We start from the raw sequence: 23,714 nt of genomic DNA, 5'->3' as shown, positions 1-23,714 counted from the left end.
AGGATATGATTAAGGGAAAACTATACCAATCAGAATGATAAAGTTAAAAGGACATTTAAGAATTAGGGCCTAGTTCTGCCATTAAGTATGAAGATTGATGTTTAGGGGAAACAGAGTCAGAAAGCAGGGTGATTAGATGATCACACTCACACAGGAAGAGAACGGTAGGCTTGCAGAGTTGATTATTAGCTGAGAGGAATGTGGCTTTTCACCTCTGGTGGGGTTTTCCCCCCAAATCCGACACAATCACTTTTCTCTATAGGCCTTGAGAGGGATAAGGTGGATAAAAGAAACCCACAGATAATTAAAGCCCCTTGTTTTAATTGGTAACTGATCCCTTCAAATCAACATTGTAACATACATAATATACACCAAAATCAGACTCGCTACCTTTACTCCTTGCCCACCTTCTGGGGCAGTTGAAAATTAACAATAAAAATGTATAAAAAGAGAATAACAAGAGCAGCTCAGAGCCTAGGTGAGCTGATTGATAAACCTGAGCAGTTGTAAGCAGTTGTGAGTGTGCTCTTAGCTGTCTCTTACATTCTGGGTATAAGACCATTGGCAGTACTGGTTAGTTGCAGGGGCTTTTGTTTTGTTTAGTGACTATGACTTTCTCATGAGTGAAAATGTGAGCAATGTGGCAGGGAGAGTGTGCCTTCACCAGATGTTTATAGGTGCTTTATCTTGTTTATTTCTTCCAGTTTTATTGAGATATAACTGACATACAGCACTGTATAAGGTTTACTGCATAATGATTTGACTTACATACATCGTGAAATGGTTACCACAATAAGTTTAGGAACATCCATCATCTTATATAGATACAAAATTAAAGAAATAGAGTTTTTTCCTTGTGATGAGAACTCTTAGTATTTGCTCACTTAATCACTTAAATATATATAACACACAGCAGTGTTAATTATATATGTGTGTGTGTGTTTATCATGTTGTACATTATATCCCTAGTACTTATTTATCTTATAACTGGAAGTTTGTACCTTTTGACTACTTTCATATAATTCCCCCTCCCCTGACCCCTTGCCTCTTATAACAACAAATCTGCTATCTTTTTCTATGAGTTTTGTTTGTGTTTGAAGTATAATTGACCTATAACACTATGTTAGTTCCTGTTACACAACATAGTGATTTCTGTAAATTTAAAAATGCTCACCATGATAAGTCTAGTTACCACCTGTTATGTGGGTGCTTTTATCTTCAGAGTACGATTGGCAGCATGATGAGCATCTATAGTGAAGCTGGTGATTTCGGGAACATCTTTGTGACTGGAAAGATTGCCTTTTCTCTGAAGTACGAACAGCAAACACAGGCTCTGGTCATTCATGTGAAAGAGTGCCAACAGTTGGCCTATGCTGATGAAGCCAAGAAGCGCTCAAACCCGTGAGTGTTTCTGGATCCTGCACAGTGCTTGGAGATGATCAGACCCCAACATCTCTTTGGGCACCCTTGAACCAAAGCTCTTACTTCCTGGGCAGACAGGGAGGTGTGATTGAGAGTGGTTAGGGGAGATGTGGGAAAGGGGCCAGGATTGGGAAAATCCAAGAACGGTATGTATAAGAGGGTATGATATTTTCATTTCATCATGGCATATGTGTATGGAGGGCAGGTAAGTGAGAAGCAGGTTTCCAAAAAGACAGCCAATGACTCAGTATTCTCCTTGGCTTCTAGATATGTGAAGGCTTATCTTCTGCCAGACAAATCCCGCCAAGGAAAAAGAAAAACCAGCATCAAGCAGGACACTATTAATCCGTTATATGATGAGATCCTCAGAGTAAGTATCTAGAGTCTGAGAAGATAGGAGAACTTGTTCTGTCTTGTGTGCTGAGCTGTAGCAATTCCTCTACTATATGGCGGTCAACATGGTTTTCAGCGGCCATGTTTGTGTTTGAGGATACACTGTGGGCATTTGTTCACATCCTGACCTCTCAGCAAACAAAGCTGATTTGATATTCTTGGATTCTGGCGAAGTTGGAGGGCCACGTGGTCACAAATCTCATTTTAAGGGGTCATTTGTGATCAGGAGTCTCCCTGGAAGTTCTTTTGCATATTGCAGTGTTCTTCCACCCACTGAAGGAAAAATTTATATCCCAGGTCTTCCTGTGGAATAATGATAGGTTTTTGTGAAATGGGATAAGTGAAGGCTTTGAGGGATGAAACTCAAAGTGCTTAGGGACAAGTGATTTGATCAGGACTATGGACTTTGAGTATGCTTGCTCAGATTTTGTAATAATCTTTTTCTGAGGAAGTACTGTGAACTAATCATCTTGGGTGTCTCCTTTCCTTTCACAGTATGAAATCCCAGAATCTCTCCTGGCCCAGAGGACTTTGCAGTTCTCAGTGTGGCATCACGGTCGTTTTGGCAGAAACACTTTTCTTGGAGAGGCAGAGGTCCAGATGGATTCCTGGAAGCTTGATAAGAAACTAGATCATTGTCTCCCTTTACATGGAAAGGTAGTCTCCTTGAACAACTCCCTACAGAGTTTGCATTTGCATCTGAGGTAGAATTGTCTGCAGTGACTTCTTCAGGAACAGTTTGAATGTAGTCTGTGGAGTTCTCGCGCCCCCTGCTGGGGTTTCCTAGTTTAACAGTAATTTCAGATGCTCTGGGATGGCAAGTGTCAGTAATCTCTTCTGTTAACAAGCCAGGTGAACGATGAAGCCGTGGTTCCCCTTTGAAGTCTTTCATATATATGTGTGTCAAGCTTTGCCTCCTAACCTTCCAGAGTCTGGGTGTATCCTAACATCCTGACTTGTGCCTTTTCTCCAAGCTAACCTTTTGGATGTATCCTAGTCTGTGCTGGTTTTCCAAACTACCCTTTTCACTACAGAAATAGGAAGTAAACCAATTCATGGAGCACCACTTCCCATGCTCTTTGTCATACAAGCCAGGGAAAGTATTACTATGGAGATGGAATCCCAGGGCAGAGTGTAGCAGAGTGTGTAATATTACCTGGGATCTGAGTGTGGACCTGGATTTGAATCCAGCCACTGTGATTTGACAGCTAAGGAAATTACCTAACTTAAAAACTAAGTTAGGTAAGTCACCTAACTTCAGTGGGCCTTAGTTTCTTCATCTATAAAGTGGAAATGATAATAATATTCTCTTCTGCAGGATCGTATACAGAGTACCAATCAGTGCCTGGCACATAAAAGATAGTAGGTTACTGTCATTCTGCTTAAGACGAAATTGCTAAAACAGAGTTAGGAATTCTTGATTCTTGATTATCAGAACTTTTCAGTGGCAAGGTTCTTCTGTAAAACTTTTTAAAATTACAATTTTCAATGCTAAAAATAGTTCATGGTAGATAGAATAACGGGAAAGATAGACATAGAAGTCGTAATAGTGACTACTTCTAAAAAGAGAAACCGAGGTGGGAGGACTTAGTTTTTTCTATATGCCCTTTTATAACATTTGAAATTTTTACCATGTCTACACATATATTGCTTATAAAGAACATTAAGAATAAAAGGATTTATGTGTACATGGTTCAAAATTAAAACAATATCAGTTCAGTTCAGTTCAGTCACTCAGTTGTGTCCGACTCTTTGCGACCCCATGAACCACAGCATGCCAGGCCTCCCTGTCCATCACCAACTCCCGGAGTCCACCCAAACCCATGTCCATTGAGTCAGTGATGCCATTCAACTGTCTTATCCTCTGTTGTCCCATTCTCCTCCTGCCCTCAATCTTTCCCAGCATCAGGGTCTTTTCCAATGAGTCAGCTCTTCGCATCAGGTGGCCAAAGTACTGGAGTTTCAGCTTCAACATCAGTCCCTCCAATGAACACCCAGGACTGATCTCCTTTAGGATGGACTGGTTGGATCTCCTTGCAGTCCAAGGGACTCTCAAGAGTCTTCTCCAACACCACAGTTCAAAAGCATCAATTCTTCAGCGCTCAGCTTTCTTTATAGCCCAACTCTCACATCCATACATAACCACTGGAAAAACCATAGCCCTAACTAGACGGACCTTTGTTGACAAAGTAATGTTTCTCCATTTTAATACGCTGTCTAATTTGCTCATAACTTTCCTTCCAAGAAATAAGCATCTTTTTATTTCATTGCTGCAGTCACCATCTGCAGTGATTTTGGAGCCCCCAAAATAAAGTCAGCCACTGTTTCCACTGTTTCCCATCTATCTGCCATGAAGTGATGGGACAAATGCCATGATCTTAGTTTTCTGAATGTTGAGCTTTAAGCCAACTTTTTCACTCTCCTCTTTCACTTTCATCAAGAGGCTCTTTAGTTCTTCACTTTCTGCCATAAGGGTGGTGTCATCTGCATATCTGAGGTTACTGATATTTCTCCCAGCAATCTTGATTCCAGCTTGTGCTTCCTCCAGCCCAGCGTTTCTCATGATGTACTCTGCATATAAGTTAAATAAGTAGGGTGACAATATACAGCCTTGATGTACTCCTTTTCCTATTTGGAACCAGTCTGTTATTCCATGTCCAGTTCTAACTGTTGCTTCCTGACCTGCATACAGATTTCTCAAGAGGCAGGTCAGGTGGTCTGGTATGCCCATCTCCTTCAGAATTTTCCACAGTTTATTGTGATCCCACAGTCAAAGGCTTTGGCATAGTCAATAAAGCAGAAGTAGATGTTTTCCTGGAACTCTCTTGCTTTTTTGATGATCCAGCAGATGTTGGCAATTTGATCTCTGGTTCCTCTGCCTTTTCTAAATCCAGCTTGAACATCTGGAAGTTCATGGTTCACGTATTGCTGAAGCCTGGCTTGGAGAATTTTAAGCATTACTTTACTAGCGTGTGAGATGAGTGCAATTGTGCAGTAGTTTGAGCATTCTTTGGGATTGCCTTTCTTAGGGATTGGAATGAAAACGGACCTTTTCCAGTCTTGTGGCCACTGCTGAGTTTTCCAAATTTGCTGGCATATTGAGTGCAGCACTTTCACAGCATCATCTTTCAGGATTTGAAATAGCTCAACTGGAATTTCATCACCTCCACTAGCTTTGTTCATAGTGATGCTTCCTAAGGCCCACTTGACTTCACATTCCAGGATGTCTGGCTCTAGGTGAGTGATCACACCATCGTGATTATCTGGGTCATGAAGATCTTTTTTGTACAGTTCTGTGTATTCTTGCCACCTCTTCTTAATATCTTCTGCTTCTGTTAGGTCCCTACCATTTCTGTCCTTTATTGAGCCCATCTTTGCATGAAATGTTCCCATGGTATCTCTTTTTCTTGAAGAGATTGCTAGTCTTTCCCATTCTGTTGTTTTCCTCTATTTCTTTGCATTGATCACTGAGGAAGTCTTTCTTATCTCTCCTTGCTATTCTTTGGAACTCTGCATTCAAATGGGTGTATCTTTCCTTTTCTCCTTTGCTTTTCACTTCCCTTCTTTTCACAGCTATTTGTAAGGCCTCCTCAGACAGCCATTTTGCTTTTTTGCATTTTTTTCCCATGGGGATGGTCTTGATCCCTATCTCCTGTACAATGTCACGAACCTCCGTCTGTAGTTCATCAGGCACTCTATCAGATCTAGTCCCTTAAATCTATTTCTCACTTCCACTGTATAGTCATACGGGATTTGATTTAGGTCATACCTGAATGGTCTAGTGGTTTTCTCCACTTTCTTCAATTTCAGTCTGAATTTGGCAATAAGGAGTTCATGATCTGAGCCACAGTCAGCTCCCGGTCTTGTTTTTGCTGACTGTATAGAGCTTCTCCATCTTTGGCTGCAAAGAATATAATCAATCTGATTTTGGTGTTGACCATCTGGTGATGTCCATGTGTAGAGTCTTCTCTTGTGTTGTTGGAAGAGGGTGTTTGCTATGACCAGTGCGTTCTCTTGGCAGAACTCTATTAGCCTTTGCCCTGCTTCATTCTGTACTCCAAGGCCAAATTTGCCTGTTACTCCAGGTGTTTCTTGACTTCCTACTTTTGCATTCCAGTCCCCTATAATGAAAAGGACATCTTTTTGGGTGTTAGTTCTAGAAGGTCTTGTAGGTCTTCACAGAACTGTTCAACTTCAGCTTCTTCAGTGTTACTGGTCAGGGCATAGACTTGGATTACTGTGATATTGAATGGTTTGCCTTGGAAACGAACAGAGATCATTCTGTTGTTTTTGAGATTGCATAAAACAATATAGAAGTATATAAAAAGAAAAGTAGGTTAGCAGTTTTATCGACTGCTTGAATATCTTTATATAAATTTTGTATTAAGCAGGACAGATATATAAATATGGATTTACATTTTTTCCTTTTTACACAAATGAGCTCTTCTCATTGTGTGTATATATATCTTGATTTTTTTCATTTAACACTTTGTCATTTATCATGGACATTTTTTATGCCATCACTACAGGTTTATCTCATTTTAATTGCTGGATAGTATTCTTCATGTGGGCTTCCTTGGTGACTCAGATGGTAAAGAATGTGCCTGCAGTGCAGGAGACCTGGGTTCAATCCCTGGGTCCAGAAGATCCCCTGGAGAAGGGAATGGCTGCCTACTCCAGTATTCTTGCCTGGAGAATCGCAGGAACAGAGAGTCTGGTGGGCTACAGTCCATGGGATTTTAAAGAGTCAGAGACAACTGAATGACTAAGCACACATAACACATTCTTCATGGACCTGTATTATATTTTCAGTTCCCCCACTGATGGGCATTTAATTTTTTTGCCTCTTTTTTCTCTGTTAAAACTATGGTATGCTATATCTAGTCCTTCTTTTGTGAGTATAACTGTAGGAGAAATTTCTGGTGGTGGAATTGCTGAGTCAAAGAAATGAACATTTGTTATTTTGAAGCTACTGCCCTCCAAAAATATAGTAACAACATTAAAAATCTCCCTTTAAGTACTAATAAAAATAGGAAAGCCATTATAATAAAAATATAGCATATTATTAGAAATTTAGAATTTCTTAAGCATTTCGCATATAAGTCATTCTCTCAAGGGCCTACAGTTGATACAATTATAATGGAAATGTCATTGTAAACCATCATGAACTACTGCCAACAAAGAATGCCTTCCATCAAAAGAAAAACCTGCACTGAAATGGAACTGTTTGCTCTTTGAAATTATTTTGAGCCAGAATGAAAATATGCTCTTGAAACAAATATGCCAATTATGCCAATTTCCAGCTAAGGTTAAACCCTAATTTTTAAGAGTCCAGTGAAGCCCACAATCTAGAGACTAACAAATTATATAGATATTTTATAAACAACAAAAAGACCACTCTAGTATTGCATATTTATTTTAACTGAAAACATTCTCCATTTATTGTCTCTGATTTTTCTTTTTTTGTTTTCTTGCCCTAGTGATCCATTTGCTTCCATTCAGTTTTCTCTTCCTGGCATCCACCTCCCTATCCTTCTATGTCTCTTTCATCCATTACACTGCCGTGCATTCTTGGTATACGGTACATTTTTCCAGATTGATGGGGAGGGATTATGCCTTCCTTGTATTGCTATACTCAGAGCTGAGGCTCTATGTTAGAGGAGCCCCCATGAACACAGGCAGTGAAAGAGCACCTCTGATCTGCACCAGCTCATGCTCTGGATTCTAAGGTATAAGGAACACAGCCATGGCAAGAGAGCCAGCAGAGTGAAACCATCCTGCTGCTCATGGCCACTTGCTGCTCATCCCTGATACCCACTCATTCCCTCTTGCATTCTCTCAGGAAATACTTGTAGAGCACCTATATATGCCAGGTACATTGCTAAGTGTCTGGCATGCTAGGATGAACAATGATAAAAACACTTGATTCCTGTCTTCCTGGCATTTAGATTCTAGTGGTAGAGTCATTAACCAAAAGTAACATAAAATTAAAATTGTGGCATATTCAAATCCTAGTAACAGAGTTTCACCAAGCCCTCAAATATCTGCAAGCTCTCTTTTAAAAATAGACTTCTGATCTTTGAAAATCATACAAGTGATACTTGCCATTCTCATTAAAAACACTATAGATATAGAGAGAGTAAAAAGTGAAAGCCATTTTTCCTTTCCCATTCTACTCCCCTCTTTAGAAGATACAAGTGTTAAGTTCGTCTGTATCTTTCTGGGTTTTTCTATGCAGTGTAGCATGGTGGTTAAAAGCATGGATTCTGAATTGGAGTCTGTCTGAATGGAGTCTGTCTGAATTTGAATCCTGGCTCTGCCAATTACTATGTGACCTTGGGCAAGTTACTTAACTTCTCTGTTCTTCTGTTCCATAATCTGTAAAGTGGGGGTAATTGTACTCATGTCATAGGGAGTATCTTGAGGATTAAACAAAATGATATACTTAAAATACTATAACAGTACCTGGCAGATATAGTAAGTACTGTATGAGTGATAATGATAATAATCATTATTAACATATATATATTCACATATACAAGTAAGAATATGTTTTAATATAAGTGGGATACTTTTTCTGCATCTTGCTTTGTTGACTTAACAGTACATCTTAGATATCTTTCCCTGTTAGCATGTAGAGATTCACTGCATTCTTTTTGAGGATCACATGCCATATGCCATATGAGGGCATTAAAATCACTCATTTAACCTTTCCTACATTGATTGACATTTAGATTGTTTCCACTTTGGGGCTATCACTAACAATGTTGGTAGCAAGATTCTTCATCATGGTGTCAGTCCCCTGTCAGTTTGTATGGCAGCCTTGCTTGAAGACCTTTAAGGGTATTTGGAATCTAGTAACAGTATCCCCAGAGTAGCAAAACAGTCAGCATCACAGAAGACTCTTTGTTAGTTCTTCTGCAGCTCCTTCTGAAGAAACTGCCTAGAATCCTGTGGCTGCCATGGCCTAGGGATTCTGGATGGTATTCATAAGGAGGAGGATACTTTTATGCTGTGAAGCTCTTCTTGCAGGTAATTTTAGAATTGCCTCAGTGAGAGGTCTCAACATTCTGAATAGCCCAGCCTGACCTGTTGGTTTTCCCTGTGTTTCAGATCAGTGCTGAGTCCTCGACTAGCTTGCCAACACACAAAGGCGAGTTGGTGGTTTCATTGAAATATATCCCGGCCTCCAAACTCCCCATTGGAAGTGACCGGAAAAAGAGTAAGTTTTATTTGGGGCCTTGGATTTAACTCTTAGTTTTCTGCACTTGATCTGTGCAAGGTTGGTGCTGGCTAGTGGCTAGCACTATTGGAGAGACCAGATTATGATTCACGCTGGATTGTCTTCTAAGGGAGATTTCTGTAGTAGCCGTTCCTGTTTTTCAACCAGAAGGGAATGCCTTCAAGTTGAAATTATTTTTTTTTTGTTTTTTTTTTTTTGATGCCATTAAACTAACTTGGTCTTGGTCCAGCTCTGCAAGGCTACTTAGAAGTCAGAACAGGACAGAAACTTCAGGACTGAGAGAAGGTGGTTGGAAAGGGTGGTGTATAAGTATAAGGGACAGGAAGTTGAAGGCTGAGGAAGAGTAAGTCAACACACCAGGCACTGTACTAGTGACTTATTCACCTACAGGTGAATAAGACATGATTTTTGCCCTCCCTTGAACAGCTTATTTTAGAAAGAATGACAGTTATCTGCTCAAAGAACATAGATACAGGAGTGATGAATTCTGTCTGGTTGTATTTTGGAGAGTTTTAAAGAGGAAGTAATGATGGTATTTTACTTAAGACTTTACCAGGCAGAAAAGGAAGAGGATGGGGTGAGAAGAGCACTTTCTAAGAAGAGGAGCTAGCAGGTGCAAAGGTTGGAAAAAAGCATGGTAAATGTGAGGTGGTGTGTGACTGTGAGGCAGTTAACTTCTTAGTTAAGTGGGGCTGGAGTTCTGGTATATAGATGTGGGAGTGGAGATGGAATTGTTGATGGGGTTGGAGCCTGGCTATAAAGGGCCATGGGCGTAATGGTAAGAAGCTGAACTTGATGCTTTGGCAACACAAGAAAATCAAGAAATTTTAAGAAAAATTTCTTAAAAAGTTACTTGCAGTAAGGTCTAATCTATAGTATTTGGGGAAATCAATGAGATTTCCAAGGAGGCTGTGCAGGATGACTAGAGAAGAGAGGCAAGGAGAGAACCGTGGGGAACAGTTTAAAGTATGAAGAGGGGGAAGAGAAGCCAGCGAGGTAGAGTCTTATCAGAAGAGAGCCATGCTGGGAGAGAGCTTGAAGAAGGGAGCAAGGGTTGTCAACAGTATTGAAATACCACTGGCCTGTCAGGCCCAATGAGAAGACACAACTCATTGGCGTTAGATTACATTTTCAGTGGATCTCAGTGGAAGCAGAAGCCAGATTTCACTAGAAACTAGGCTGAGTGAATGAGGCAAAGAAGTAGAAGTGATGCATGTGGACTCTGTTTTCTAGGAAAATTGATGGTGAGAGAAAAGAGCACAACAGAGGAGAGCTTGAAAAGGAGATAGGATGAAGGGAAATATTCTTTCAAAAGAACTTTTTAAAAGCATAAGTGAGATTAGCATCTATTTAGACTGAAAGGAATGGAACCAGTAGAGAACAAGATATTAAAATGCGAGCTGGGGGTTGAAATTGATGATGCCTGATGAGTCTTGTTGCCATGGGAATGGGATTCGGAACAGAAGTGGAGGAGTTCCCTTTTTTCAATCATTCAACAAATATCAGGCAACCTTATTTCTTTATGCCTCAATCTTCTCACATGTAAAATGAGGACGATAGTCTATATCTCATATAATTGTTTTGAGGAATAAATGCTTAATGTAGAATATGGCAAATAGCTAGTTTTCAGTAAGTCTTTGTTGCTATTTTTGTTATGACTTGAGTGCCTGTTGCTCACTGTCAGGCACTGTGCTGGGTACTGTGAATACAAGGCAGGTGTGGTCCACTTTTCACGGAGCTGGCTGTCTTCAGGAACCAGGAGAGAAAGTGCTATGTAGATAAAGCTCGAGAGAAATGTGACGGTGTCAGAACTCATTTGCTTTGACTGATATCCCTTCCAGGTAAAGGTGGGGAAGGGGGAGAACTCCAGGTGTGGATCAAAGAAGCCAAGAACCTGACAGCTGCCAAATTAGGAGGGACTTCAGACAGCTTTGTAAAGGGGTGAGTCCATGGACCAGCACCAAATTAACTGGTTTCAGGACATGAGAGCTCAGAGAGGAATCCAGCTAAACCTTTCTCTGTGGATATTATCCCTGTGTGTCCTGCCACCTCCAGCAGCCAACTTTGTTCTTGAAATTGGGTAATGGCCCAGCCTCCAGTACTGTGTTGGCACTGATCAGAGCTCAGTTTGGACTGGGCTGCAGTGCTGATTTCCAAAAAGGAGAGTGGTGGACAGTTAGATCCGACCTTTCCTTTGTTATAGATTTGTGCTCTTAATCCTGAATAAAAATATGCATTCCTTGACTGTCAAGATGGGGACTCAGGACTTTGTTACCTGCAGTATTTAAGCAATGCCAGCTTTCCCCAAGTTAAGTTCACCCCCACGGACTTCAGTTCTCTAGCAAATTTGAAATCATGTTTGGCAATGCCTATGTTTATTACAATGCCAATACTTTGGCCACCTGATGTGAACAGCCAGCTCATTGGAAAAGACCCTGATGCTGGGAAAGATTGAAGGCAGGAGAAGAGGGTGATAGAGGATGAGATGGTTAGATAGCATCACCGATTCAATGGACATGAATTTGAGTGAACTCTGGGAGATAGTGAAGGACAGGGAAGCCTGTCATGCTCCTGTCATGCTGCAGTCCACGGGGTCACAGAGGCGGACATGACTTGGCAACTGAACAACAAGAAGTGCTTATTACTGTTTTGTTTTGTTGTTTTTTTTTTAACTAACGAGGACTTTGCCAAGTTGAGGTGGAACCAGATATTCAAAACCCATTTTTGGTGGAGTATAGACAAAAGCTCCCTAATAACATTGTGTTAATTTTCTCTCCAGGTTAAAGGCATTGAATCAGGTGAATGATCTAGTGGAGGTGGTAGGAACTGTGCTTCCTCAGATTCAAAGGAGGGAATATGTGTTCTTGGATCTGAGTTTTGACTCACCTTCCTGGGCTAGGCCTGTGGGAGAGGAAAGGGGAATCTAGAGAGATATTGCCAGCTTTGAGTAGCTTGTTGACTCTCCACACTGTCTGCCAGATACCTCCTTCCCATGAGGAACAAGGCCAGTAAGCGTAAAACTCCTGTGGTGAAGAAGACCCTGAATCCCCACTATAACCATACATTTGTCTACAATGGTGTGAGGCTGGAAGATCTCCAACACATGTGCCTGGAACTGACTGTGTGGGACCGGGAGCCCCTGGCCAGCAATGACTTCCTGGGTGGGGTCAGGCTGAGTGTCGGCACAGGTGAGAGCTTCTCCCCTCACCCTCACTGTCTTCAGGGACTCTTATATATTTCAATCTGAATAGACCCATCCCTCTCCCTGCATGGGCTTCCCTGGTGGCTCAGATAGTAAAGAATCTGCCCATAATGCAGGAGACATGAGTTCAATTCCCAGGTCGGGAAGATCCCCTGGAGGAGGGCATGGCAACCCACTCCAGTATTCTTGCCTGGAGAATCCTCATGGACAGAGGAGCCTGGTGGGCTACAGTCCATGGGGTCACAGAGTCGGACATGACTGAGCCACTTTCGCTGCATAGCTCCTCTATGTCAAGAGTTGTCTTCTTTCCTTTCAGTGAACATCCAGACAGGATTTACTGAGTGCCTACTATGTGCAGGGCTGGAGGCAGGCCAAGCTCATGCACTGTCAGGTGTACAGATAAATGGTACTCCGAATGCCCAGGAATGCCATCAGCTTCCCACCAAAAACATCCCCAAATGTCCCTGTATCTTTACCTCTGATTTCCACCTTCCATCCTGTTATATAAAAGAAGGGGTCCTTCTAGCAAAGGCCAAGCTCTGCCCAAGTGTTCTAGATCACAACACCCTCACCTTATCAATGAACTTTCTTCTGGAATCTCCTGTCTCTCCTGTCTGATCAGTTTTATTCTCTCTACATCTCTATTGGAGGTGAAAGTCGATATGCTCTGGTATTTCTAGTCTTAAACAGAAACAAACCTTCTCTTGAGTCCATGTCCCCCCTCTAAACTCTGAAAAAGAGTCGTCCCCATGTCCTCATGTCTCCTTTAGTCTTCAGTCTACTGTGATCCCACTTCTGTCCCACCACTCTACTGAGCAACAGCTTGTGTCAAAATTTTGTTTTCGTCATTCTAGAATTTTCATGCTATTTAACATAGCTGATCACTCTCTTTTTCTTGAAATAACTTAGCTTCTGTTGACACCACACTTTTCTTTGGGGCATCCTCATTCTCTAGCCAAACTTGGAATATTGGTGGTTCTCAAGGCTTAGTCTTGAACACTCTTTTCTGTCTCTACAGTCTACATTCCTGTGGCTGTGACTATTACTTGTATATTGTTAATTCATACAAAGTATTTAACACAAAGAATCTAGAATGATGTTCTTACAAATGTAAGCTGGTTCATGTCAGTCCCCTGCTTAAAACCCTTCAGGGGCTCCTACTGTCCTTAGAAAACAACCCAAAGTTCTCATCATGCCAAGAGGCCCCTGTGTGATCTGGACCCTCTGTTCATTTATTATCTGTACTGTAACACTGCTTGCTCACTGTGCTCTAAACATGGTGACTAGCTTTCTGTTCTGCAAATATACCAAGCTTCTCCCCACTTTATAACCTCTGCAATTAGTGTTCCATCTGTCTGGAAGGGCTGCTTTCTTTCTGTCCTTCAGCTCCTGACTCAAATATCTCCTTCTCAGAGGGGCCCAAAGACCACTTCATCTGAGACCCTGATCTAGGCACTACAAATCACTCTGTTTATTTGCTTTATGATGCTTGCCTCACTCTTGTTGGTTTACTTCTGTATTTTCTATCTTCTCTATTCAAACACAAGTTGCCTGAAGGCAAAACATTTTCTGTGTTGTTCACACTGTACCTCCAGAATCTGGAAGAGTACTTAGTACACAGTAGCCACTTGATAAATGTTTCCTGAATGAATGAATGTACAAGAGAATAGAAATGAGGCCCCATATAATCCAAACTTCAAGCCTGGAGTCTACAGCTAGAAAATAAAAGTAAGTGTTCAGCTCTCTTTCTTTCTGCCTCCCTCTCACCCTCTCTGTCTCCTTTCCCCCCTCCTTCCTTCCTCTCTCCCTCTTTCTTCCTTTCTTCCTCCCTTCCCTGCATTCCCCTCCTCTCCCTTTCCACCATAAGTCAACTTGGCAGTAACAGAATGACCCTAGCTGTAATAGCCTTAGAATAAGAGGTCTCGAGCTACTGTGTGCCATTTGGAGCCCTGTTTTATCAACTTGAAGTCTCTTGATGGAATCTCAGGAGCAGAGAAATATGGCAGTGCAGAGTCAACAGGGAGCTGTTCCCAGAACACTGTCCCCATTAGCCCATCTTCATAGCACACTGTCTTTTATGGGATGTTGCCCTTAATGCATAACCCATCTTCTCTGGTGGGCTGAGGAGTGGGATCTCTGTTCAGCCTCCTCTGGTGTTTTTCCTCAGGGATCAGTAATGGGGAAGTGGTGGACTGGATGGACTCGACTGGGGAAGAAGTGAGCCTGTGGCAGAAGATGAGACAGTACCCAGGGTCTTGGGCCGAAGGGACTCTGCAACTCCGTTCCTCAATGGCCAAGCAGAAGCTGGGCTTGTGAGCCCTGTCATTCTCTGCAGGTCCATTCCTGTCCAGGGCAAGTCAGAGGAAGCAAAGAAACCAAGGGCGAAGATTTATAATTTGTATGTGTGTGTGATGTGTGTGTGTGTATAAATGTGTATTTCTACAGATCTCATTATGCTAGAGTGATGTAGACTTCCCCTTTTTAAAGGAGGCTCAAGAATAAGGGTCTCTTAAAAATATTTTTATTTGTGCATTAACTACTATATATTTCCAGAGTCCATGATTCTTATATCTTTATGAGATTTAATTAATTTATCTTTTAAAACAACTTTTTAATCTCCTGTCTTGCTATCCTGGTTCCTCCTTCTGTAGGAAGCCCTGGCTGCCTTTGGCACTTGTACTGGTGTTTCAGGGTGTGCCTGGTCTGAGGCCAAGGCTCTGGGAAGCAGTGGTGGTTTACTAAAGACAGAATAAGATTGGAGAGAGGTGACTTGGTCCCTTCTTTCTCCTCCACTTTATGCTTTTCACTCCATTTCTACCTTGACACATTTCTGAAACTTGGCTTTTAACTCTTGTTGGAGCAGTTTCCACCTTGCTTGGGTCTAATAGTTTTCCTGGAAATGCTAAGAAGATGTCTAAGTTGCTTCCAGTTCTGAACACCTTCCCTAGACCTCTGCAGGACCCTTATAATAGAGTCGCTTTAGAAGAGCACTTTAATTTGATAATGGCCTTTGGACTAGGTCACAGGCATGCCCAGTACAGGCTTCTCAGTGGTCCCAGAGGACCAGCAATGGAGCATCTCTCAGCCCGTGCTGATTCTTTGCATTTTAAATTGATATAGCAGTCATTAGAAAGCTCATAATGAATGGAAAGACATTTTCGCTCCCACATACCACATCTTTCATAGCATTTGTGTCCGCCATGTGTTACAGTCTACACACTTTGACTGTGTGGATCACAAAAAACTGGGAAATTCTTAAAGAGATGGGAATACCAGACCAACCTGACCTGCCTCTTGAGAAATCTGTATGCAAGTCAAGAAGCAACAGTTAGAACTGGACATGGAACAACAGACTGGTTCCAAATTGGGAAAGGAGTACGTCAAGGCTGTATATTGTCACCCTGCTTATTTAACTTATATGCAGAGTACATCATGAGAAATGCTGGGCTGGATGAAGCACAAGCTGGAATCAAGATTGCCAGGAGAAATATCAATAACCTCAGATATGCAGATGACACCACCCTTATGGCAGAAAGCAAAGAAGAACTAAAGAGTCTCTTGATGAAAGTGAAAGAGGAGAGTGAAAAAGTTGGCTTAAAACTCAACATTCAGAAAACTAAGATCATGGCATCTGGCCCCATCACTTCATGGCAAATAGATGGGAAAACAATAGGAACAGTGACAAACTTTATATTTTTGAGGGCTCCAAAATCACTGCAGATGGTGACTGCAGCCATGAAATTAAAAGACGCTTGCTCTTTGGAAGAAAAGTTATGACCAACCCTAGACAGCATATTAAAAAGCAGAAACATTACTTTGCTGACAAAGGTCTATATAGTCAAAGCTATGGCTTTTCCAGTAGTCTTGTATGGATGTGAGAGTTGGACTATAAAGAAAACTGAGCACTGAAGGATTGATGCTTTTGAACTGTGGTGTTGGAGGAGACTCTTGAGAGTCCCTTGGACTGCGAGGAGATCCAACCAGTCCATCCTAAAGGAAATCAGTCCTGAATATTCATTGGAAGGACTGATGCTGAAGCTAAAGTTCCAATACTTTGGCCACCTGATGCGAAGAACAGACTCATTGGAAAAGACCCTGATGCTGGGAAAGTTTGAAGGCAGGAGGAGAAGAGGACGACAGAAGATGAGATGGCTGGATGGCATCACCGACTTGATGTACATGAGTTTGAGCAAGCTCCAGGAGTTAGTGATGTACAGGGAAGCCTGGCATGCTGCAGTCCATGGTGTTGCAAAGAGTCAGACACAACTGATCAACTGAACTGAACTGTCGTATCAGCCTGAATTGCCAGCTATTGTCTAAACCAGTCCAGTGTTTTCTCTAGGCTGGGCACTGTTAGTGTCCAAGAGAGTGTGTTCAGAGAACACAGCTTTTCTGACCTCCTTCTTGAAGTGGTTTCCGTTCCTATTTTCTCTTGTTTCCCAAAGTTGACCTAGATATAACCTGGGTATGGTGGGTTGAAACCTTCCTAAGAAGGGTCTATTGACCTAAGATTCATTTTCTGAAACCCACTGTCCCAAACTGACCTTTTAATTCTCACAATTGCACCTTCCCAAAGTCATCTGTAAAGGGAGTCTATACCGGAGAAGAAGTTCCTTTCAGTAGAGTCAGCTGTCAGCTGCCTGTCCTATGAGGCTGCGGGATTGAGGGTGGATACTGTGGTTTATGTTGTATGTATGAAGTGAACAAAATAGTATTGGTGTGGATTAATATTGTACTGCAAAGCATAACTTGGGATCCTGGACTGTCACTTGCTCCTTTGTTCTCCACCCCCCCCCCCCAAAATGTCTGTGCGCTTCAATAAAACTTTCTTCCTTGTCAAGTGTTTGCATTCCTTAGTTCTCTAGACACTTTTGTCTCTGATGTCCTGACTTTGTTGTTGCTTTTCATATGGTTTGAAGGATAAGAACCAAAGTGACAAATGCCCTTCCCTAAGCATCATTTGCTGACTCAAAGAAAATTTCCCTCTCCCTGCATTACTGCCTGATACCTCCTCTGAGGTCTGATGCATTGATCTGTATGTTTGGTATATAAGGAGAGAATGAGAACCCACCTTAGAAGTGCCAATGCTTGTCTTTCTCTAAAGTATCAAAAGAACTCCTCCTTTAGATTTGTAGCCACTCCCCCACCCCATCTCTGCAGCTTCAGGAAGGAGAGAAAAGTACACAGGGTAGGAAAGACATCCTCTGCTGTTTCTTTCTGGATCTTTTACTTTCTTTAGGAGGGAGGGCCTTTTCTATTACTCCTACTTCCACTATTTAGTTTTGGGAGATAAATAACCCAGATGCCTAGTGACCCATCTCAAAAATAATGCTCTTGGTTTCCGGGTAAAGCCCAAGTGATTATTGATCTCTTATACAAAAGGGCATGAAAATATATTGAATGCCTCTTGGGTACAAAGCTTTCTGCTAGGCATATGTTATTTCCTTAATTTCTCCAAGTCCTTATTGAAAGGTTGCTGCTATGAGCCATGAACAACGCTATGATTTTTGGCCTCTGGAAGAGAGGAATTCGATCTGGGGCCAGTGATAAGGCTTGATTGCTCAGAGATTTTTGTGTAATAAAGTTTTTTATTATTTATTTTTTATTTTTTTTACTTTTCCATTTATTTTTATTAGTTGGAGGCTAATTACTTTACATCATTACAGTAGTTTTTGTCATACACTGAAATGAATTAGCCATGGATTTACATGTATTCCCCATCCCGGTCCCCCCCTCCCACCTCCCTCTCCACCCGATCCCTCTGGGTCTTCCCAGTGCACCTGTGGCCCGAGCACTTGTCTCATGCACCCAACCTGGGCTGGTGATCTGTTTCACCCTAGATAATATACATGTTTCAATGCTGTTCTCTTGAAACATCCCACCCTCGCCTTCTCCCAGAGTCCACAAGTCTGTTCTATACATCTGAGTCTCTTTTTCTGTTTTGCATATAGGGTTATCGTTATCATCTTTCTAAATTCCATATATATGTGTTAGTATACTGTAATGGTCTTTATCTTTCTGGCTTACTTCGCTCTGTATAATGGGCTCCAGTTTCATCCATCTCATTAGAACTGATTCAAATGAATTCTTTTTAATGGCTGAGTAATATTCCATGGTGTAATAAAGTTTTATTAAAGTATAAAAGAGACAGAGAAAGCTTCTGACATAGACATCAGAAGGGGACAGAAAGAGTGCCCCCTTGCTAGTTTTTAACAAGGAAGTTATATACCTATCCAATTCAGTTCAGTTCAGTCGCTCAGTTGTGTCAGACTCTTTGCGACCCTATGAATCGCAGCATGCCAGTCCTCCCTGTCCATCACAAACTCCCGGAGTTTATTCAAACTCATGCCCATCGAGTCGGTGATGCCATCCAGCCATCTCATCCTCTGTCGTCCCCTTCTCCTCCTGCCCCCAATCCCTCCCAGCATCAGGGTCTTTTCCAGTGAGACAACTCTTCACATGAGGTGGCCAAAGTATTGGAGTTTCAGCTTCAGCATCAGTCCTTCCAATGAACACCCAGGACTGATCTCCTTTAGGATGGACTGGTTGGATCTCCTTGCAGTCCAAGGAACTCTCAAGAGTCTTCTCCAACACCACAGTTCAAAAGCATCAATTTTTCAGTGCCCAGCTTTCTTCACAGTCCAACTCTCAGATCCATACATGACCACTGGAAAAACCTATTAGCAAGCTGCAAAATGGAGAGAGTTGCACCGGGCCCCTCACCCACAATGTGCATTTTGAGATAGCATTGGCACAAGGTGAGTCATCCACGACCATAAAACAGTTGACAGGAATCTTGAAGAAAGGCAGTTCAGTTCAGTTGCTCAGTAGTGTCTGACTCTTTGCATCCCCATGGACTGCAGCACGCCAGGCTTCCCTGTCCATCACCAACTCCCAGAGCTTGTTCAAACTCATGTCCATCGAGTCGGTGATGCCATCCAGCCATCTCATCCTCTGTTGTTCCCTTCTCCTCCTGCCTTCAATCTTTCCCAGCATCAGGGTCTTTTCCAATGAGTCAGTTCTTCACATCAGGTGGCCAAAGTATTGGAACTTCAGCTTCAGTCCTTCCAATGAGTATTCAGGACTGATTTCCCTTAGGATGGACTGGTTGGATCTCCTTGCAGTCCAAGGGACTCTCAAGAGTCTTCTCCAATACCACAGTTCAAAAGCATCAATTTGTTAGTGCTCACCCTTCTTTACGGTTCAACTCTCACATCCATACGTGATTACTAGAAAATCCATAGCTTGACTAGATTTCCAAGCAAATACATAGTTCATTAACATAGCTTAAGGAAAACATTTCCATGAGAAAAATGCATTGGTTAGCTCAAGGTTTGAGATAAAGTTAAGTTCAGGTGGAACCAGGTGTCACCATGACAACATATTAGAAGAGAAAAGAAAAAAAGCTCTGCCACTTTCAGTTTTATTTCCTCCTGCCACTTGGCCTCCCTACTGAGGCTATTAAGACTCTCATTATGAAGTAGGAAAACTTCCCTTTGCACAGGTGAGGAAAGTCAGCCCACTCTCAGGCATTAGAGTGGGGATGTGAAGCAAGGTCTGACTCTGCTGGAACATGCTGCCTCCTGTGAAGATGATATGCATGTCAGGGGCCAAGATTTGAATGAAGGGATGGTTCTTCTGAAATATCTCGAAGAAAGGAGTTATGCTCACAGGGCAGAACAACCAAATGCTTTGATGTTACCTAGTCAGCAGACTGACGGAATAGCTTGTGTGTGTGTCTGTGTAAGCCCTAGAGGGTTGGGTTTAGTAACCCCTTTGGGTCTGGCTGGCAATCTGACTCCACTGTGTTTCCTTCCCCTATTTTAATGAGTTAGAATTTCCTGACTAATAATCCAAAGGAAGTAACAGTAACATTTTAGTGAAAGAAAGCAAGATTAATTTGTCTTGACTATGCAATAAAATTCTGAAAGAGATGGGAATACCAGACCACCTGACCTGCCTCTTGAGAAACCTGTATGCAGGTCAGGAAGCAACAGTTAGAACTGAACATGGAACAACAGACTGGTTCCAAATAGGAAAAGGAGTACGTCAAGGCTGTATATTGTCACCCTGCTTATTTAACTTATATGCAGAGTACATCATGAGAAACACTGGGCTGGAAGAAACACAAGCTGGAATCAAGATTGCTGGGAGAAATATCAATAACCTCAGATATGCAGATGACACCACCCTTACGGCAGAAAGTGAAGAAGAACTAAAGAGCCTCTTGATGAAAGTGAAAGAGGAGAGTGAAAAAGTTGGGTTAAAGCTTAACATTCAGAGAACTAAGATCATGGCATCTGGTCCCATCACCTCATGGGAAATAGATGGGGAGACAGTGGAAACAGTGTCAGACTTTATTTTGGGGGGCTCAAAAATTACTGCAGCCATGAAATTAAAAGACGCTTACTCCTTGGAAGGAAAGTTATGACCAACCTAGATAGCATATTAAAAAGCAGAGACATTACTTTGCCAACAAAGGTCCATCTAGTCAAGGCTATGGTTTTTCCAGTGGTCATGTATGGATGTGAGAGTTGGACTGTGAAGAAAGCTGAGTGCCAAAAAATTGATGCTTTTGAACTGTGGTGTTGGAGAAGACTCTTGAGAGTCCCTTGGACTGCAAGGAGATCCAACCAGCCCATCCTAGAGGAGATCAGTCCTGGGTGTTCATTGGAAGGACTGATGCTGAAGCTGAAACTCCAATACTTTGGCCACCTCATGCGAAGAGTTGACTCATTGGAAAAGACCCTGATGCTGGGAGGGATTGGGGGCAGGAGGCGAAGGGGGAGGACAGAGGATGAGATGGCTGGATGGCATCACCGACTCGATGGGCATGAGTTTGAATAAACTCCGGGAGTTTGTGATGGACAGGGAGGCCTGGCGTGCTGCGATTCATGGGGTCGCAGAGTTGGACACAACTGAGCGACTGAACTGACTGACTGATGCAATAAAATGAAACACAACAAAAGCTCCTGAATTTTTTTTAAGCTAGCGGAGCATTTATATAGAGAGTCAGGCCCAGGTGGGAAACTCTGCTTGAGAGGCCAGAGGCCTCCTTGCATTTTTACTCAGGCCTTTGACCCTCTGGCGTATCCTGACTTGCCACATGGAGCATGAGTGATAAAGACAAGGAAGGCATTCATTTTACCTGATGTGCAATCTTTGCCTTTGCAGCCACAGACCCTGTCTGACCTGAGATTTCCCACATTGACTCACTATATTTTGCCTTCTGCCCATAACTTGCTTCCTGCCTTTCAGAGCTCCTGTATTTCCCGGTAGGGAAAAGGGACCTTTGTGCTCCAAGTTTGATCATTTCCTATTTGTCCAATTCCACCTAGAAATTGCCTTTTAATTTTTCATTTTTAAAATGATTTTCACTAACCGACCCAGTGGAATAGCTTCTCTATGACTCACCACTGCACTGATAGGTCCTGGACATTCAATTTCCATTCCATCATTCTGCTTGAGACAGTGAGTTTTCTTGGGTCGAGAGCTTTTCTTTTCCCTCTTTCCTCCTGGGGAAACTCTGAGTTTTCCATCTGAGTGGAATTACAGAACTTCTCCTTGCTTAGAGTTTTCAGCTGTCTTTAAATGAAAAGTAGAGAAGCAGAAACAGTATAATATCCTGTTTAGCTCTGGAGCTAGGCCATTACGGTTTAAATCCCGACTGTGCCACTTGTGAGCTCAGTGATGTTTGGCAAGTTGCCTAACCTCTCTGTGCTTCCACATCTCAGCTGAGTGACCTTAGGCAAGTTGCCTGACATCTCTGTGCTTCCACCTCTGAGCTGTATGATTTTAGGCAAGCTGCTTATCCGCTCTGTGCTTCCATTTTTGAACTGTGTTGTCTTAGTCATGTTGTCTGACCTCTCTGCTTCCACATCTGAGCTGTGTGATCTTAGGCAAGTTGCCTGATCTCTCTGTGCTTCCACTTTTGCATTGTGTGATGATAGACAAGTTTCCTGACCACTCCTTGCTTAACTTCTGAGCTGTGTGATTTAAGTAAAGTTGCCTCACCTATCTGTGCTTCCACAACTGAGCTGTGCAATCTTAGGCAAGTTGCCTAACCTCCCTGTGCTTCCATATGTGAGCTGTGTGATCTTAGGAAAGTTGCCTAACCTCTCTGTGCATCCATTATCTGAGCTGTTTCATCTTAGGCATCTTGCTTTACCTCTCTGTGCTTCCATATGTGAGCCATGTGATCGTAGGCAAGTTGTCAGGCATCTCTGTGTTCCAAATATGAGCTGTGTGATCTTAGGCAAGTTGTCTAACCTCTCTGTGCTTCCACATCTGAGCTATGTGATCTTTGACAAGTTGTGTAACCTACCTGGACTTCCACTTAAAAGCTGTGTGATCTTAGGCAAGTTGCCTAACTTTTCTGTGCTTCCATATCTAAGCTGTGTGACCTTAGGCAGGTTGCCTAAATCTCTGCTTCCATATCTCAGCTGTGTGGTTTTATGCAAGCTGCTTAACCCATCTGTGCTTCCACTTAAGAGCTGTGTGATCTTAGGCATGTTGCCTGACCTCTCTGGACTTCTACATCTGAGCTGTGTCTTCTTAGGCAGGTTACCTGACTTCTCTATGTTTAACTTCTGAGCTGTGTGATTTTAGGGGGGTTGCCTAACCTCTCTGTGCTTCCACTTCTGAGCTGTGTTATCTTAGACAAGTTGCTTGACCACTCTGTGCTTCCATATCTCAGCTGTATGATCTTAGGTAAGTTGTGTAACCTATCTGTGATGCCATAGGTGAGCTGTGTGATCTTAGGCAAGTTGCCTGACCTCTCTGTGCTTGCACTTATGAGCTGTGTAATCTTAGGCAAGTTGCCTGACCTCTCTGTGCTTGCACTTATGAGCTGTGTGATCTTAGGCAATTTGCATGACCTCTCTGTGTTTCCACCTATGAGCTGTATGAATTTAGTCAAGGTGCCTGACCTTTCTGTGCTTCCATTGACCTGTGTGATCTTAGGCAAGTTATTTAACATCTCTGTGCTTCCATATGTGAGTTGTGTGTACTTAGGCAAGATACCTAACCTCTCCGTGTTTCCACATGAGCTGTGTGTCCTTAGGCATGTTGCCTAACCTCTCTGTGCTTCTATATGGGAGCTGTGTGATCTTAGGCAAGTTGTATAACCTCTCTGTTTCCAAATTTGAGCTGTGTGATCTTAGGCAAGTTGCCTAACCTCTCTGTCCTTCTATATCTGAGATAGCCAATCTTACACAAGATGCCTAGTATCTCTGTACTGCCATATATAAGCTGTGTCCTTTTAAGAAAGGTGACAAAAATCTCCATGTTTCGACTTGTGTTGTGTGTTCTTAGGCAACTTGTCTAATCTCTCTGTACTTCGATTTCTGAGTTGTGTGATCTTAGGCATGTTGCCTAATTTCTCTGTCCTTCTTCCACTGAGCTGTGTGATTATAGGCAAGTTCCTCAACATCTCTGTGCTTCTACTTATGAGCT

General features: G+C 42.3%; 1 protein-coding gene across 2 annotated transcripts in view; it reads left to right on the top strand.

Annotated features, from left to right (window-relative positions):
• The window catches only part of SYTL4 (synaptotagmin like 4), a 72,112-nt gene extending 54,986 nt beyond the window's left edge, over window positions 1–17,126 (top strand). For both annotated transcript variants that reach the window (XM_070464662.1, XM_070464663.1), the window contains exons 11-17: window positions 1,223–1,401; window positions 1,690–1,792; window positions 2,311–2,472; window positions 8,929–9,037; window positions 10,900–10,999; window positions 12,038–12,246; window positions 14,428–17,126. In XM_070464662.1, coding sequence (XP_070320763.1) covers window positions 1,223–1,401; window positions 1,690–1,792; window positions 2,311–2,472; window positions 8,929–9,037; window positions 10,900–10,999; window positions 12,038–12,246; window positions 14,428–14,576 — 1,011 coding nt within the window. In that variant the 3' untranslated portion in view covers window positions 14,577–17,126. The remainder of the gene's footprint in view (window positions 1–1,222; window positions 1,402–1,689; window positions 1,793–2,310; window positions 2,473–8,928; window positions 9,038–10,899; window positions 11,000–12,037; window positions 12,247–14,427) is intronic.
• The last annotated feature ends 6,588 nt before the right edge of the window (window positions 17,127–23,714 follow it).

Source organism: Odocoileus virginianus, unplaced genomic scaffold, assembly GCF_023699985.2.
Source record: "Odocoileus virginianus isolate 20LAN1187 ecotype Illinois unplaced genomic scaffold, Ovbor_1.2 Unplaced_Contig_53, whole genome shotgun sequence".
Taxonomy (NCBI): domain Eukaryota; kingdom Metazoa; phylum Chordata; class Mammalia; order Artiodactyla; family Cervidae; genus Odocoileus; species Odocoileus virginianus.
This window is presented reverse-complemented; position numbering and strand designations above follow the sequence as displayed.